Source organism: Haliotis rubra, unplaced genomic scaffold (assembly GCF_003918875.1).
Source record: "Haliotis rubra isolate DU_JTF1 unplaced genomic scaffold, ASM391887v1 Scf35, whole genome shotgun sequence".
In the NCBI taxonomy this organism is placed as follows: Eukaryota; Metazoa; Mollusca; class Gastropoda; order Lepetellida; family Haliotidae; genus Haliotis; species Haliotis rubra.
In genome coordinates this window covers 1,514,770-1,531,967 of record NW_025767024.1, presented here as the reverse complement: position 1 = coordinate 1,531,967, position 17,198 = coordinate 1,514,770, and the positions used below count along the sequence as shown (strand labels likewise).

The 17,198-nt window shown below is 37.8% G+C and overlaps 1 protein-coding gene across 1 annotated transcript; it reads left to right on the top strand.

The window, feature by feature from the left end:
* Positions 1-6,731: 6,731 nt before the first annotated feature.
* On the top strand, positions 6,732-16,652 carry LOC124285030 (homeobox protein Hox-A4a-like). The gene is made up of 2 exons (XM_046721169.1): positions 6,732-7,214; positions 13,236-16,652. Exons 1-2 carry the CDS (start codon positions 6,821-6,823, stop codon positions 13,985-13,987), a joined length of 1,146 nt encoding a protein of 381 aa, XP_046577125.1. The 5' UTR covers positions 6,732-6,820; the 3' UTR covers positions 13,988-16,652.
* The last annotated feature ends 546 nt before the right edge of the window (positions 16,653-17,198 follow it).

Genomic DNA, 17,198 nt, shown 5'->3' with positions numbered 1-17,198 from the left:
CCATTTAGCACAAAGTGACTATTATTAAATTATACAGAACAAAACCATACAACAGCAAGTCTAGGTGGGAAAGTCCCACCTGTCGGTAAGGATCAAAGTCAACTTGCCTTTTCACCTTTTAGTCAGAAAAATCTTCGCATTGTCCTCTGTCTTATAATACAAAACATGGCTAACAAAGAACCCGTGTGCAAACAGGACGGGAAACTTTGGACATATTTGGTCCTAGGCTGCAGCATTTTCCTCTGAGGATGACCACTGGTGGACAGTGGTCATTACGAACGATCAATCATACAGGCTGTCAGTCCCGTGTTGAAGTTGGTGTAACCGCCGGACACTAATGAGATAATTGGCAAGCCAAGCTAGGCTTCTAGCTGAGAATTCCGAGATGAAACACGGACCGCGCGTTACATGCACAATGATTTAATTGGCTGGAGTCAGACTGGGTCGGATTCAATTTGGGTACGGAATTTCACCGGTTGGGTCGATCAATTGTCTTAGGTGATAACATGCTTGTTTTCTCAAATTAAAGATTTCACTTGCGAATATGAAACCTAGCGTTGCGTCATTGATAGTTACCTGAGACCCTTCCCGTCATCCCCACCCACCCCCGAGAGCCCGACCCTTCTCCACTAATCCCCCACCCCCGTGTGTGTCTAGCCCTACCCTGCAATCATACCCCTACCCACACCAAGTGACAGGGTGTTATTCTCCGACGTCCCCCTCAGTGCGGGTAACTTGTGTCGCTGTCCTGGTAGCGCGTGAAGGATACGGAGACAAGCCCGCCCCACTCGAGGTGTTATCCCACCCCGTTACTTTCTAACAGTTCACAGTTTTTGGGGCCCTTTGCCATTATCGATATAGTAAAGTATGATGGGTTGTTCTTGATTAAATGTGTGTTTTTCATGAAAAAGGCTTGTCAAGGACGGTGAAAGCCTTACAGTAATCTTTATGTCTCTGGGAACATATGTATTTCTCTCTCATTGTTTATATGTTAACATTTGTGCTATATATGTATTTAGTATACATATAAAGATATGTAATAGCTTTATTAATATGTATAAACGAATATACTAGTATTTAAGTCCAACGACCTGGGAAGCTCTACTGAGACTCTTAAACTACTAAGTCATAAAGTCTTCTCTCTCTCTCTCTCTCTCTCTCTCTCTCTCTCTCTCTCTCTCTCTCTCTCTCTCTCTCTCTCTCTCTCTCTCTCTCTCTCTCTCTCTCTCTCTCTCTCTCTCTCACACACACACACATAATGTGCGGCTTGCTTTCGCTCGCTTTGTCTTCAACGTTCAATATCGTCAATATGCGTTTTACTAGGACAAAGGTATATACTTTCTATGACTTGGCTTTCTCAGTACTTTACATTGTCGTAAAGACGGTTTCCCTTACAAACTATACTCCCTCAATATTTACATAATACTCATACGGTGCAATTTTGCCGTATGGTGTAAAATAATCAAATTCAGAGCCCAATAAACGTTTTAATGCTTTACCACTTAGCCTCAAACACACACATCAGCAAAATCAGTTAGAGGGTACCACTGCTTCAACCACTGACTGCAATCACGAATAGTTCTAAAACAAGGAAAATATACCAGCGTCAGAACGAAGTTCGTGTCACAATTGGCGATCACCCTTTGTCTCAGGAATGTAGCACTCTCCCACCCACCTCAGCCGCCCCTCCCGTCAAGTCCCGTCCCCCGCGATATGCGATGACATGCTTCCTAGCGACACTGCAGTGATTTATGGTCTAACATTAGCCCCCAATGACGGATAGAGCGTAAGGCCGTGAGTGAGATCCTCCAACGTTCGGACTCCCTTAATCTTCACTTTGTTCTCCGAAAATTTCAGGGTACTAGACAGAAGATTAAGACAAAGTGCGTTTTAATTAGAAAACAAGGTATCCGTAATATTAGATTTATCGTTTTTGTTTCCTTAATATAATTTTCTACCCTTTCGTCTGTCAAAATAGATACTTCTCTTCCTGGCTTCATCTGGGCCAAATTAATCCGTTTGTTCCATTCCATTTGGTGTACCCATGTTAGAGCGGCCATTAAGGTTTATTATTTTGTCAAACGCGCTCTTTTTGTGTTCGCGCGTGTGTGTGATACGGCGCGATTTGATCTTGTCCACGTTTGTACTGGAACGTACAATCACGCACGATTTCCATACTTGAAGCCGTCGAAAATATACACTTAGCAAAATACAAGTCGAGTCCATTAAATACTTAGGTGACGATTTCCGATCTCCAATAATTCCTCGCTTTTAAAAAACGAATTATCGTAAACATACCTGCATAATATCCATTACAGATATTTAAAAAAGTTTAATTGTTCAAGTGTTAGAATGATTTATTAGTTGTTTCAAAAAGCAGAGAAAATTACACAGCGTTCGTTTTGCGTTTAACAGTTTGAGATATTGTAAATGCTAACGCTCGAAGTGTTGAATTTCACGGGTCTGAATAATGCAACGGCTTCTGTGTCTTTAAACAAAGGTTGGCCTTCGTTGTTAAAAGTACATATCTGCGTATTTTAAATCCTAACATTTTATTTTTTAATATCACATATTCTTATCTTTTAGTATTTTATGTTTAGGGAAGTCGTTCGAATTTCTCAGTACTCGTAAATATTGGTATGATCCGTTAATAACTTTATTAATTAATGTACATACCTATGCGGATATATTAATTCAAAAGGTTCCTTTAAAAATAACACCTCACGGGCAGCTTTTGAAATTCGTTTTGACATTATGTGCAGTCTTCCATCTTGCTAACACTAAGTTACGTCAACCCTTTTCAATAATCTTTGTAAATAAACTAGCTTTAATGCATATTCATAGAAGCAGCCCAAGTAAACTGATGTATGAATATTCATTAACCTGAATCCGAAACCAAATATCGATAGTCGTCTTTACAAGTGTACAATATAAAATTATCGATTTCTTTGAAATGTATTGTTTATTTTCTTTCACTCGTGAAATATTGTTTATGTTACAGGTAATGTTACCTCTTAAGCCACAAACAAACACTTTATTTAAGCAGGATTCGAGCTATCAGTTTTAAGTTTCTGTGGACACAATAGCAGATGTTGCCATTGCTCCCAGCGATGCCTACCCTCCTTCCGAACCCCTGACGCTTGCTCTCCCCTTTGCCCCGCCCCCCTGCCTGCGTCTTCGGCCTTCTGGACACTGTCCACTCTGCAGTGACCAAGGCGTGGCCATCCATCACCGATTCGTTTCGCTCCGTGTCAGCAGTCAAGAGGCCATCTTTGTTTAAGATTTCAATGACAGATTATAATTTGATACACCGCCTGGGACTAGACTGTCGACACATATGTCTATTTAAAGTCAGTCCATCTGGAATAAAGTTAATGTCAGTGGGATATGTGTTTTCAAAACTATTCAAGATGAATAGTATGTATTTATAGTTTGTGAAACGTAAAACTGTTTTCGTTAAGAACACCCATATTTGAAAATCAGCGAATTGGAGTGGATTCGATAAATAATGGTTTTACTGAATTAGCAGTGTCTTGTATTTGTCAAGATATTAACGTTGAAGAAATTGTAAAAGGGTGAAGGGAAAGGAAATATATGTCTATTATCATTAAACTGTTTAATGCATGGTAATAATGAATATGGAGGAAACGGGTTTGCATTAAAGACGAGTGATGCTTTTTAATACATGCATGTTGTTGTTTCTTTCGAAAATCATATTTTGGGTGTGAAATAACTACATGTCTTTGTTATATTGTCAATAGCCATTATGTATTCACGAGATGATAAAATACTTGTATCAACTGATAATGACAGTTATCTGGTATGTGCCCAACATAGATAGTATTGACAACAACATTGTGTACATCCACCGAACCAAATAATACTGTGCTCATTCAAAATATTTTAAAAATCAATAATTATATTACGTTATATAGTTTGTGGGTCATTAAAGAAAAATATATCATTCAGATATAAGCATATTTTTCATCTGTATAATAATGACAGTTTCATTACGCGTGGATTAATCCTGTAGTATTTTGCATATCTACATCCCTGTGCGGTTCTCAACTATGTGTATGATTACTTATTAAATATACCGTATTTATGTAATGTGAAACGAAAGCGAATCAAAACTCAGCCCAATGGATTAATTCAACTATTGCTAAGTTGTAACACTGTAATAATGTTAAAGTGATATTCATGTGCGCTGATGCTTATGTCACGTATAAAGCGTTACAGAATTTATGTCACCTACAACTGAAATGTACACGTGTTGATTTCATGAAAAGGCAAGCGCTTACATTAACAGATATAAATCAGTGTATCTTCCTGGAATAAGGAAAACACAAGCTGTTCTTTCCCTTACTATGAATGTAGATGTTTCCCTTTCCTATATCGACAAACAATAGGACAACTTTGTCACCAACTGTTTTATTGCCTATGGCTATATGGAGAGACAGTTTATCGGATTAATATGCCATACTTTAATCCAAAATGACAAAGACTACTTTGTCTGAACACGTTCAAAGAAAACACTCAACGTTTCCCCAGGCACATGTTTTTCGTATCAAGTCGGTAGGGATGGTGTTTTTTATACTCAAAGTTTCATGTTTCGGAAATGATTTTTTCGTGAACGTATGTATTTTGCATTAAGGCCCTGGATAGAACAGGTTCGCGGAAGAAAAGGTTTAGTGGTTTTCAAGAAGGCAAAAACTGCCTCAAATTACAGGCAAATGAAGTTATTTTACAAAATATTGTGTTAGTAGGGGCTGAGTGAATAAACCGCTGTCCCTTTGTTAGAACGTATTTGCCAGCATTTTGGTAGACATAAAATAGTATTTATTACTCCTAGCTTGAACAAAGTGACAGAAACATCGTTCCTTGTGTGTATTTTACAAGTTTAGAACAACAATACTCGTGTTTATGTTTATTGCTTACGGGAGATAAACGTCCCTGTGGATATAAAAACCAAGTAAATAAAATTCAGCAATAAATTCAAAGTATGAAGCGTTCTTTAGTTCAGTGAATTTACTTATTAACGACTGATGTGTCAGGTTTTACAAGTCTAACAAGCTTACGTGATGATGTATTTATGTATTTATAAATAATGTTTGTACCATGCATAAATCAATATTATTTAAAGTGATTGTTTTGTTAACCGAATTAGCGTTCAATAGCTGTCAGTTGTAAACGAATTTACATTCATGATTTTGTAAATCAGTACCTACAGTTTCTTACATGAAATATTTATGAAACTTAAGATCAAGAACAAACTGCATGCAATGAAAGATTCCACTGTCATTTGTAGTTGTTTATGAAAATATTTTTGTCTGTTTATGAAAATAAAATAGTACGTCATAAAACTAGGAAGGTTATTAAACGTCACCTGTCCAAAACATGTTTTTATAATATTTGAAGTGTTCTGTGAAAATAAATTGAACGTGATTCCAATCAGAGGACGTAATTCGGGAGGTTTTAGTGACATTTGCAAATTTCACCAGTTTCATATAGAGCAAAGAGCGCATATTCCCAGCTATCGTATTTCTTCCAACGTTGACAAAACACGATCATAATTGCCGATCAAAATTCGGCGCATGTTAAATACAATCGGTGATTTGCAGCGGCGACGTGGCTTTTAACATGAAAGCAATTTTAATCAAGTTTTAAATTGTGTAATTAAACAGATATGGCAAAAATTCAAATTTTATCGCCCGTAAGCTAAGTTTTATGCGGAACTTCCGAAACACTGAAAGTCACTCAAAAATTATAATTTTCTCAATCCTTCTTTTGTTTGCATATTTTTCAAATTCATAAGGATGTCTGCTTCGCGAGTTGACACTGCAGCCTTAGGCTGTCGAAACATTCAACATGCATTGTATAATACAGGCAGATGCAAAGATGGCGAGAAGCAATGACGTTAGACTATTGTGCATATGATAATTTAAATGTACCACACAACAATTGGAACGAAATATTTCGGCTGCAAACTTAATGTCTCAATCACATAATTATCAATTCTCTCTTCTATTGCCATAACAGTCATCATACACAATACAGTGAAATAATAATAATGGGTTTTTCATATGATTTTCAATGGTACATTATATTATTAACCTAATGAAGTTGGTTCTGCTGAAATTTTTATCAGATTTGTTTTGAGTTTTCTTAAGTTTGGTATATAATTTTGAAAGAAATATATAATTTTGCCTATGAAAACACTGATGTCTATTTCAATGGCCCGGTATGGAGAGGGTAGATCCAGGCAGCCTTCCCTGTGTGACTGGAAAGGCGGTTTTATGAGCTCGGCATAAGCAGTGTTATGTCAATACCCTCGTTTTAATTGACAATCTTACCTCACGCACTTTAGCACTTGTCCAGTTAAAGAATGCGTAGTTTGGACACACTGAATGAACAACACACAATGACCACTGTACTGGTCAAGTTGCCTTTTTCTGCCACAATAGACTTGTAATGCTCACCCCCACTGAGCTCAAATGTGTCGCAAAATCACACAATTCACTTTTAAAACTCTTTTCAAAATCCTAACCAGAAGCTTACGCAAAGACTGACTGGGAATTTGTCCTACGTTTCTTGAGGGTAAGGTATTTAAAGGCAAGTTTTGTCAGGCTGGGCAATTTCGCTGATTTATATGGTCTTAGAATAATTGATGTCGATTTCATAGCACTGAAATGTCTCTCTCCACGTGTTCCTTTGCAGATCACTGTAAACAGAGCGAGAGGCGAGCCGGCGCTGATTGGTCGACGCGGAGTCACGTGACAGTGTTGAGTCGTAACATGCAGTGATAAGTTGGGGCTTTACTATGTCTGCCGGCTCTCAGAATGAAATAAAGTTTGGAATTCGAAAGATGCAGAAGGGTTATTGTGAGCAAATGCCGACTTATCAAGGTTTCTACCCGTCCGAAAGCGGATATAAGTATGACAATTCTTTCAACTACAACTCATGCGGACCTGACTCCGCAAGTTTCTACGGCTCTACCAGTTGTGCAGTACAGAACCATGCCTCTCAGAATAACGGGGAAGCATGCATGCAAGATTATGGCGATTCACAGTATAATAATTCCTGTATGCAAAACCCGTCCCTCCAGTGTGGACCTGGGGTGAACAATCTGCACGCGAACTCGTCAGTCAAACAGGAGATATATCCATGGATGAAAGAGTCAAGACAGAACTCCAAACAGCGACAAAGCGTAGCAGGTAAGTTCTAAACTGTGTGATGTATTAGGCCCGTGTCCTGTGCTGGCAATAAACGCGCGACTAGAACTATCTAATGGCAGTCGGCGATCGCCAGTGCTATTAGATGAATGACGCAGAGACTGACAAGATGATGCGTCACCCGCGCAAGAAGGTTTAAACACTTAGAGTGTTTTTTTACAGTGTAAATGATTAATGAGATTTAGATTGTGCCGCTTGCATTTGTTTTGGTTTCGACTGGCTAAATGTCGGACAGAATGACGAACGATGTGCTAAAAATCTAAACTGGGAAATTCCCTATTTTGGATAATTTCCTCTAGTTAAATGAATAGCATTGCATCACAATATAGGCCATACTGAATGTGTACTTGGTAATGTCAATCAAATGTCTTGTCAATTTCGGGACGTTTCGAGCGTGGGTCTTTCATAAGAGCTTTGAATGTTGTTGTTTCGTGTTTTTTATGTATATTTTAAACTGTTATTGATTTCTCATCTTGTGTTGCTGGTGTAATTTAAAGAAGGCTGCAGAATTTACCAGTTAACATCATAATCAACACGTGGCTTATCGGTGTACACCATAGCCTCTTTTGTTAAAGACATATCGTTACATGGCGATTCAAATATCTATTTAAACTCATGATAGATCATTCCCATTGTCATTATTTTAAATATATGCCTAAGTGTGTGAGTGTAAATTCATCAATCCTACAAATGAATTAAAAATCGTAGGAATATATAAACGTGCGATTGTAAACACATCAATCCTACAAATAAATTTAAAATCGTAGTAATTTATAAGCATGCAGCTTCTATGATAACATTTTTACAAAACTTAACAAAATATGATAACATGTTTTACTATGGTTTACCCTTACACGTGGAGGTTTTTAAACACATTAAACAGTATTTCTATGATCTAAGTTTGCACAAGTATTACATATGTTATCATTATATTTATATTTTGTTCAAATGTATCTCACCTTAATATAACAAAATCATATGTACAACCACTGAAGCAGAATAATAATCGTTTATAATGTGATACCCTAAGATCCTATAAATCACCCTTTATCTCATATTTATGTATGTATGGCTCTTTTATCGAAGCAAATTTGCTCCGGCAAATTTACCTTAAAACCATACTGATCGCCGTCACATAAGACTTTGCGGATTGGTCTGAGATTTATGTTCCGTCCTAATTTAGAGATCGTAAATGGTTGTCTCTTAAACGATAGTGAGACCCATTTTCCCTCTAAATGCCTTAAAACTCCCTGCTATCTCGGCTCTTGGGGGGATTTTCTCCCCATAACATTTAACTCACTCGAATGCAGTCGAGCAGATAAACCCGAGCGCTGGTCACATAAATTTTTCATCGCGTGAATATAAAAATGTCAAAGATGCAATTAGAAGCGTAATTCCTCGTCTAAGTGATCGCTCCATTTGGGTAGTGTATATTTCTAAGGGAATAGTTATACGGTTCATCATTGACAATTACCTGGCTTTAATTCAAAATACATGTCAAAATAAATCTTTTGGCTAGATTTCATTTGTGTTGTCATTGGTATGGTGTTACTGGGGTGGTGAAGAGATATGACATTTTGTGGAAATTTGAGTAAAGGAAATATTTCATTCAGGTAGCGCAGCATGTGTATATTGTATGATATTGAGTTTACTTTAATATTCATGTTTATATCATAACACGGGCTATATATCAGATTGTCCTATTATTATATCGGATTTTTTGTGTAGTTTCTCTTTGAATGGTTTTGTAATATAATATTACAATAATTTATATTGCCAGATTGTCGTGAAAGGGTTGACTCATTACATAAGCTCAGCATAAAAAGGTACTCTAGGTAGTTAAGTTTTATATGTTTAGGTGGTGTGATATGTATAACGGTGTTATGTATAACAATACATTTCCATCAAATTCACAGAATGGTATACCGTTTCAGTTAATCGGGCTGTTTTTTGTTTCCACTGAGAAACTGTTGAGAGCATGTTCCTAGCAATTTAAGATCCCTGCACGCTTGCTTTTCTTTCCAGCAATATCTTATTTGTGTAATGAATGACAGTTGTGTCAATATGCATGCTGGTAGACAAAAACTGTCAATAATAGAACCAGATGTCAATTTCGTGTCAATATCACTTTCTCTCACCACGTCTTGAGTATACAAACCAAGAACGAGCTACAAAACATATGTGGCTACATGTAGATTGCATGCAATGCGTTAACATAAAGCATTATCCTTCGCTGGAGAATACATCTTGAATGGGCAATGTCTGATTTTCAAGTATTACACAAAGGCCATTGATAAACATTTATTCAAACACGCTGTAAGTAAAAAAAACCATGTTTTGAAACAGAATACGTTCGAAGCCAGAATGAAAATGCAAATGTTGCTTCGCTGTTGTTATTTATTAGGTCTAAGCTGAAGCTGAAAGGCTGTATTATATTTGTGTCTCGTACAAAACAATTTACCAAACTGCAAATTCGTTACATCCTACCCCGATATATCACAAGGATTGAAACCTTTATATACGGAAAAGGAGTGGCCGTTTTTATAGGAGTGTATTGCACATGAATATTGAAATATTGTAAATTAAATTTAAACATCTCTTTATTTTTCAAAACATCCACCAAAGATGTACCTCAATGATGCATGACAATATTGTGTATTCGATATTATCTTGCTCGCATCACTCGCTACTAAACGCAGATAGCCCATCCTGCAACATTCTTGCTTTTGAGAGGCGGTATTTGGGAAACATTTTCGCTTGTACTGACAGGACTTATAAATAACCTCTTGGGTCTGGGCAAGACTGATAGGACAGGACTTGTAACTCTGCAAACACGCTGTTTCAATTAAAGAACCCGCTTCGTCAAAAACAGCCTTAAAAAACGGCAGATTCAGATAAACGTGTTGCACTTCTTGTTATGTGATTCTTCGAGATAAAATAGTTCTTGTCTCCAATCCCGCTGTCAGTGAGTCGGCGGAGCGATCTACGAGCCGATAGTGCCTATACTGTCAGATAAGATTCTCTGAAGGTCCCTTGACAACCAGTATTAGATTTGGGAACTTTCTACTTTGCTAGACTAGGTATAGTCTTGGTACTGTACATGCCAGGAATATTATCTGATAACCCAGGCCCAGACGAGGGAGGAACGTGCCACTGAAAACACTGGTAGCTTTTTCCATGTATGGAGGAACGACAAAAACATAAGTTAATCTTTTAACACAGGACATCTATATGATATTTGAGAAATGAAAAAATAATACATCTGAAACAGTGGTATAGTGCGTCATGAATAGGAATACAAAATAATCATAACAACTGAAAAAATATCTATAAGCTGAAATAGGTATGAAATATGGTATATATGTTTTATCAATAAGTGAAATTGATTTTTGGATGTTGTATAAATCCTAAAATAATCTCTGCTATATTGTCTCGATAATATAATGTAATGTGTAAGATCTTTAGCACGTGTTTTCATGACACTGCTAAATATTGAAATATTATTTTTAACGACTGTGTGTTTACATTGTGTCCTGTTTACATGATATAATAATCTGCAAACACCCAACAAGAGTAGGTCATGTATCTACAAACAACAAACACTTTCAATGTTCACACACAATCTCTAACATAACAATAAAAACTGTAATTGAAATAAACATTTAAGCACTAGTATTTCGCTGTATGTCGGTCGTTAGTTATCCACGTAAGGGGCTAATATAATATCAATCCGGCCAAAGATTCTTTATAGCGAAGCCTGTTCACTTTTATCCGTGTCAGTAGTTCCAAATACAATACTTTGGAATGAATATTAATGAACCTTATATAAGGGTAAATTCATCAGACTCCGACTGGAGCAGAGAGAAGTATTCTTCTGGTTTTGATGTACTGAGAGCAATCTAACCACAAAGTACACGAGACATCCCACATGACAAAATATCAAAGTCTGTTGTAGTAGTGAATAATGCATTACTTTCCACGAAAAAAGAGGAAAATTCGTTATTATTCAAAGCCGCCATATTTTCCATCTCACCTCGGGTTATCCAGACGAAAACAATCTATAGGAGAGTTTGATTATGCAAATATATGACTGTCGCAGATATGAAATGGGCGCCCGCCATGTGGTGAAATCCATACTAATCTATACCTGTCATTGTTTAGTAAACTATTGAATCACAGATCAATCAATGGAGGCTGGCAGATTTCAGCAATAAATTCGCGAAAAGGATGTTTCTTCTTTCTCCTTGATGCGTTCTGTGTAGGAGACAGGTAGCCTACTGTGATTTTATGTACTTTAATAATAAATACATCATTGACAATGCAGCCCAGATGGAGAGTAACACGACTTGACAATTGTCAATAGACAATGCCAGTTTCAATATTGACCATATCTCAAAATGACCCTGAAATTAATAAAATATCATGTATGTTGTCAGTTGGAAAATGTTGCATATATCACAATAGGTAAAACGCTCGGAGCTGTATGTTGGAGTAAAATAATCAATTCAACTCTACTGAGATCGAGATCTTGGTCGTGGGTAACGTTATTCGCAGGTGGTAAGATTTAAATAGTGAGTTAAACGTTACTATCGGAAATATTTCAGCTATAGCGTGCCATAAGATTTAAATAACCCTTCAAGGTATATATCAAACCTTTGGTGACTGAATACAATCAAAACAACTACCAATATTTGGTGTAAACTACTAAGAAAGCAACAACAACAACAACGACGGCGATGATGATGATGACGACATAAGGACCCTGATGAACCTAACAAGCCTGACAACGGAGCTATTTATTATTATTATTATTGCTATTTATTTTAATCAGTATAATATAATAATACAGCTATATGTAAAAGAAGATTGACCAATGCATGTGTATATAAATCAAAGGCGATCGTTCTCAAATTTGTCGCAGAACCGAATTCACCTGTACTAGTTTTTTATCCCCTATCTGACCTAAACGAGCTGACTGCACAAAAACGATTCATCTGTTACTCAAGTCAATGCTCCCCGTACCCTCCCCTGTCTGGGGCGAACGTGCTACCGGGAGCTATGCTTCACTGGAGATACAGAAAGACCACGCAGCTAAATAGGTTAAGGTGTTCATTTCACTCAACAGCTGGCCAAGAATGAAATATACATACACTGACCTTAATCTATTTCACTATTGTACTGGCCACAGTATTAGTAATCGTTCATGAGTAAAGGTTGACATCTTGTTTTGACATCGTGTTCCTTATTGATGTACGTTGTCAATATACAACCGATTAACCAAAGAATGAAATCTACATGCGATAGCTACACTCTGTAGACGATAGATATATGGAGCAAAGAAACAGATTGGTGTGATAGACAAGCAATGTCAAGTTGGTTTCAGTCTCTGCGGGTGGAAATAATACATATCTTTATCACAGACACGCACATGAAACGGTAACACCAGAGCCCTGTCACTGTAAAGAAAGTGTATCTTGTTAAGATTTAAATAACAATTGTTAACTTAAGAATAGGGTGATTGTTGATGGTATAGAGATTAAGGTCTATTCTAGTTGTGTTTCAAACCTCAGTCATGTTACTCAAAATAGGAAAAATGGACAACCGCTTCAGGTTGATTTAGAGACGCTTCGATGTAGGTTTTTTACGAGTTGTAAGGCTGGATGAATAATCGTTACGATAAAACAAACAAGAGTAATGAACTATGCTTGCAGGTCAACGTTTTGTTTAAAGGTGAATTTATACAGTATGAGTTCATTCAACATGTATATAAGTTGGCATTTTTAAAATATGATAGTGTTGTACCTTTAGCAGTACACAGTCTTCAACATCAACGATGCTGTCGAGCATCCCCGATGTGGCACTATGTTGCGGTCATTTTGTCCAGTGCCATTTCTGATGTAAATGCGAAACGAAAGAACAATAGCGATTACCAAGATAGGGTTATCTGCTTTAGACGAATGTCTGTTCATGTGAAATTCATTGGCGAACCTCTTGTCCTTTCAGAGCCCACGAAGCGAGCCCGAACAGCCTATACCAGCGCTCAACTTGTCGAATTGGAAAAAGAGTTTCACTTCAATCGGTATCTCTGTCGGCCACGTAGGATAGAAATGGCGGCGCTACTAAACCTGACAGAGAGACAGATAAAGATATGGTTCCAGAACCGACGCATGAAGTACAAGAAAGAATCCAGGGGGAAAGGGTCGGACAAAATGGCTTCCAAATCCGAAGGGAGTTTTTCAGGGAGTGATTCGGAGAACCATGACTTGTCTGGGGACGGTATGAAACCCCCGACACCCACCGGGTCCCATCGTCTCATCCCCACCCCCGATCATCAACCCCCGTGTGACCAAACCCTCGGTCTGCACCCTCAGCAGAGACCGGGTAGTCAAGGCAGCATGGCTAACGCTCCTCAGGTTAGCCCCATATCCCAGAGAGACAGCCCCTCTTTAAGTATGAAACATTCAGGGGGGCAGCCAAATCTCAGCCCTTACCCACAGAACAGTCAAGTGCCGTACCCCCCGAACGGACAGTACATGCAGCATTCTATGCCCCCAACGAACAGGGGTTACCATGGTAACGGGATGATGATGACGGGTGGTATGTACCCAGATATACAACACATGGACAATGCTAACCAGGGACACTGTATGACGTCATCGCTTCCCATGATGACGTCACAGATGAGTTGCTCAATAGCTTCAAATGGGTACAATCAGGGGTCATATGATTATATCCCCAAACTGACTCACTTGTAGACGGAAATTTAATTTATTGCCATCTATTTTTGAATGACTGAAAAAACTTGTTTTACGTGTGTATGTTGCATGCTATAGATAATAGAGATTAGTGAAATCCACAGATATTGACAAGGAAGATCGTGAAATATATTCGTTTTGAAAAACCTATCCCGTGGCCAAATTCAGACTATTATTTATCCAGAGGTAACATGAATATATGCATTATATATATATCTTTGTTGATCGTAGTCACTAGTGTAGATACAGTACTTACGTCAGTAGTGTGATTGTTCTGAAATGGACATGACAGTTCCATGACAATGTGTTGTAGATTTCATGCCAAAATACTCAGTCACGTTTCTGCTCAACGATGACAGCAGTCTGTAAATCCAGGGTTGAGTGAGTGAGTGAGTCCGGTTTAACGCCGCTTTCAGCAGTATTTCGGTTATACCACGGCGTCTCTGTTAACGTGAGAGGAAATCCCAAAATTATATAGGTCTTGCACGTTTACCATTTTGGTGGAACCCAATCATTGCATGATGCTGAATAACCCAGAAAAAACAATCAAGGCAAAATCGAATACCTGCCCTGATCATTGGGTTCTGGCACGTCCAAGGGACGCAACTCACAGAGAATTGCTGCTGGTTTTTTGTTGGGCTACAAAACCAATGTAAGAAATGATATCCATGTTAAGTGGATATCATAGTACATTCATGAAACATATCACTAAATAAGAGTAACACAATCTTTCCGATAAGCCACGTTTCGACACAATTAATGTTCAAATAGTAAACATTGATGCCATGTTCTGTAACAGTTTTAACAACAAAGAAACCGTTTGATCATATAACACAAACCCAAAACGGGGTTACATTCATTTTCCGATATATTCATGAAATGCAAATTTATTCCAAAGAATTGTCAAGATGATACTGGAATGTATTTTATGAATATCTAAGAGAAATGTTTATGAAAATTTATGAATGTTGAGACAGTCTAAACGCGTTTGGGCTTTCAAAAGCTCAACCGAGGTGACAAGACTTTGATGGTCAATGTATTGTCATTTCTTTTGTTAACATCACAATTGAAACTTGGTTCCTCAGTTTTTGTGTGGTTGTCAAATCTAGGTATGTAGGTAAGGTTAACGCTGCCGGCTCATTTACACCTGTGCGAACTGACCCACTTAGATGCGCCCATGCGTGATGCTTATCGTTCACTTTGATCTGCTGGGAAAATTGCAGTACAATGAAATCGAGGTCTAATCCTGTAATATCACTCTTATAAACGAATTAGCTCTGTGACCTTTTGTCGTCTATTTGATTGTTTTGAACGTAGTAAGACCGGTAGGATGATAAGGGCTTTTGAGCACCTGACTAATCCACGCACCCACTCGGCCATATCTTTATTGAAAGCACGCGCGACATTTGGGACCGTTGTTGGACGAGAACAGACAATTGGGTGAAATTGGTCGGGGAATTTCGAACTCAGGAGTCCATTCATCGATGACGTAATCAAACGCCACCCAACATATTGGACAAACAGTCGGGTGGACTGAACATGCGCGTTACAGCTGCCTTCTGTCCTCGGGACAATGAAAAGTCAAACTTTGATCACCCGGGCGAAAGAAAAAACGAAACGGGATTCAATTAAAGGTATACCCCGTTATAGAATTTTTCAAAGGTTGGATCCTTTTGTTGAAATCCGTGATCCTTTCCTCTTAATTTGACAATTATTGAAACTCGAAATTCGACACACCCTTCCTGTGATCTTGATCGTTTACCTATTAAGTCTAACGGGTTCCTTTAATGAATAGAGGGTACATTGTGATCGTTCTTGGCAGGGGGTCAAACAAGTGCTTAGTTACGTAATGAATGTGATCTAAATGAACCAGGAAAAATTGACTTGGTAAGGTCAGGCAGGTTTATTCACAGGGCGAACCCTGTTGCACCATAGGAATAGAAACCCACCAGGGGAATATGTCACATATGGCCCAACTTGTGTCATGTGTTGCAATCGTGACAATTACTACATTTATCATGGATAATTTGAAATCCATTAACGTTTATCCTCATGACATACATGTCAATGTTCATGACACTGTTTCAAGACAGAATATTTCTATTCGGGCTCGTGGCAAATTGTATTTTGATACACACATTTTCTTTTAACAATGCTCAGTTTCATTTGATAGTTTTGTTCGTTACATCTTCAATGCAGTTCAATGCAAAACAAACAACAAGATAATTCGAATATAAAACAATTATCTATAAACCAGCATTATACTGCATGTTAAACGTAAAACATTAACTGACATGCTTTTCATTTTTTCGTTTATTTCGTCTCCACCAATAAAACATATTTCTATGCTGTATTCCCGTATTATTGAATTTGGGATGCTTATTTCGTTACATGGCAACAGGAGCAAATAGCGTCGGTAAATCAGGGTACTATTTAGGTTAGGAATCATCGCTGTTATAATGAGTTTGTCTAATTTACTAGATACATACTGTGCCTATACCCCACACCCACCCTCTAGAATTAGTGTAGTGTGTCAAAGTTTGCATTGTAAATGTAGCGGCATCGAAATATTAGACTGAATTTTTGTGTTTCATTATTTGTATACGAAATATGGAAAGACATTGTGATATTTTTGAGTTTTTAAGTAAAAATATGATCAATAATATTCCTTTGTTTGTTTTTGTCTCACAATGAACCATCAAGGCAGATCGAAATGTCAGCAACATCGTGTATTGTATCAATTAGGTGCATATAATTTTATGACGTATCATATGATTGATATTATGATGCACACGTGAAATGTGCAGCGTGTTCTGGTGTGAAGGTTATGTTATCCAGCGATTGCTAAGGTTTGAAAAGGACGCAATGGCAAAATACAGTCTCCTTGATCGGGTGCCAGATGATATACCAACGACAATGTCAGTAATGTCATGACGTTAGCGGTCAGAGAAACTTGACGACGTCAGTGGTCACTGGGGCATTCAAAATGGACATGGCAATGTTGACCCCAGACGTTCTACACCACGAGAGTGTTCACTTTCTTAGCAAATTCGTTAAAAGAGTGAAGAATGTCTGCACAGATAATATTGATTTGGTCTACCACGTACACAGACGTGTAGATATAGTCAATATCACTTGTCAACACATACAGACTCGTATACGACAGTGTCGACAGGTTTAAGTACATAATACCACTACCAAAGAACAACGC

Bases quoted from the DNA above. Each gene is read 5' to 3' on its own strand.
- LOC124285030 (XM_046721169.1), top strand. From the start codon at position 6,821: ATGTCTGCCGGCTCTCAGAATGAAATAAAGTTTGGAATTCGAAAGATG. The intron at 7,215-13,235 runs GTAAGTTCTAAA...TTGTCCTTTCAG, and splicing joins ACAGCGACAAAGCGTAGCAG to AGCCCACGAAGCGAGCCCGA.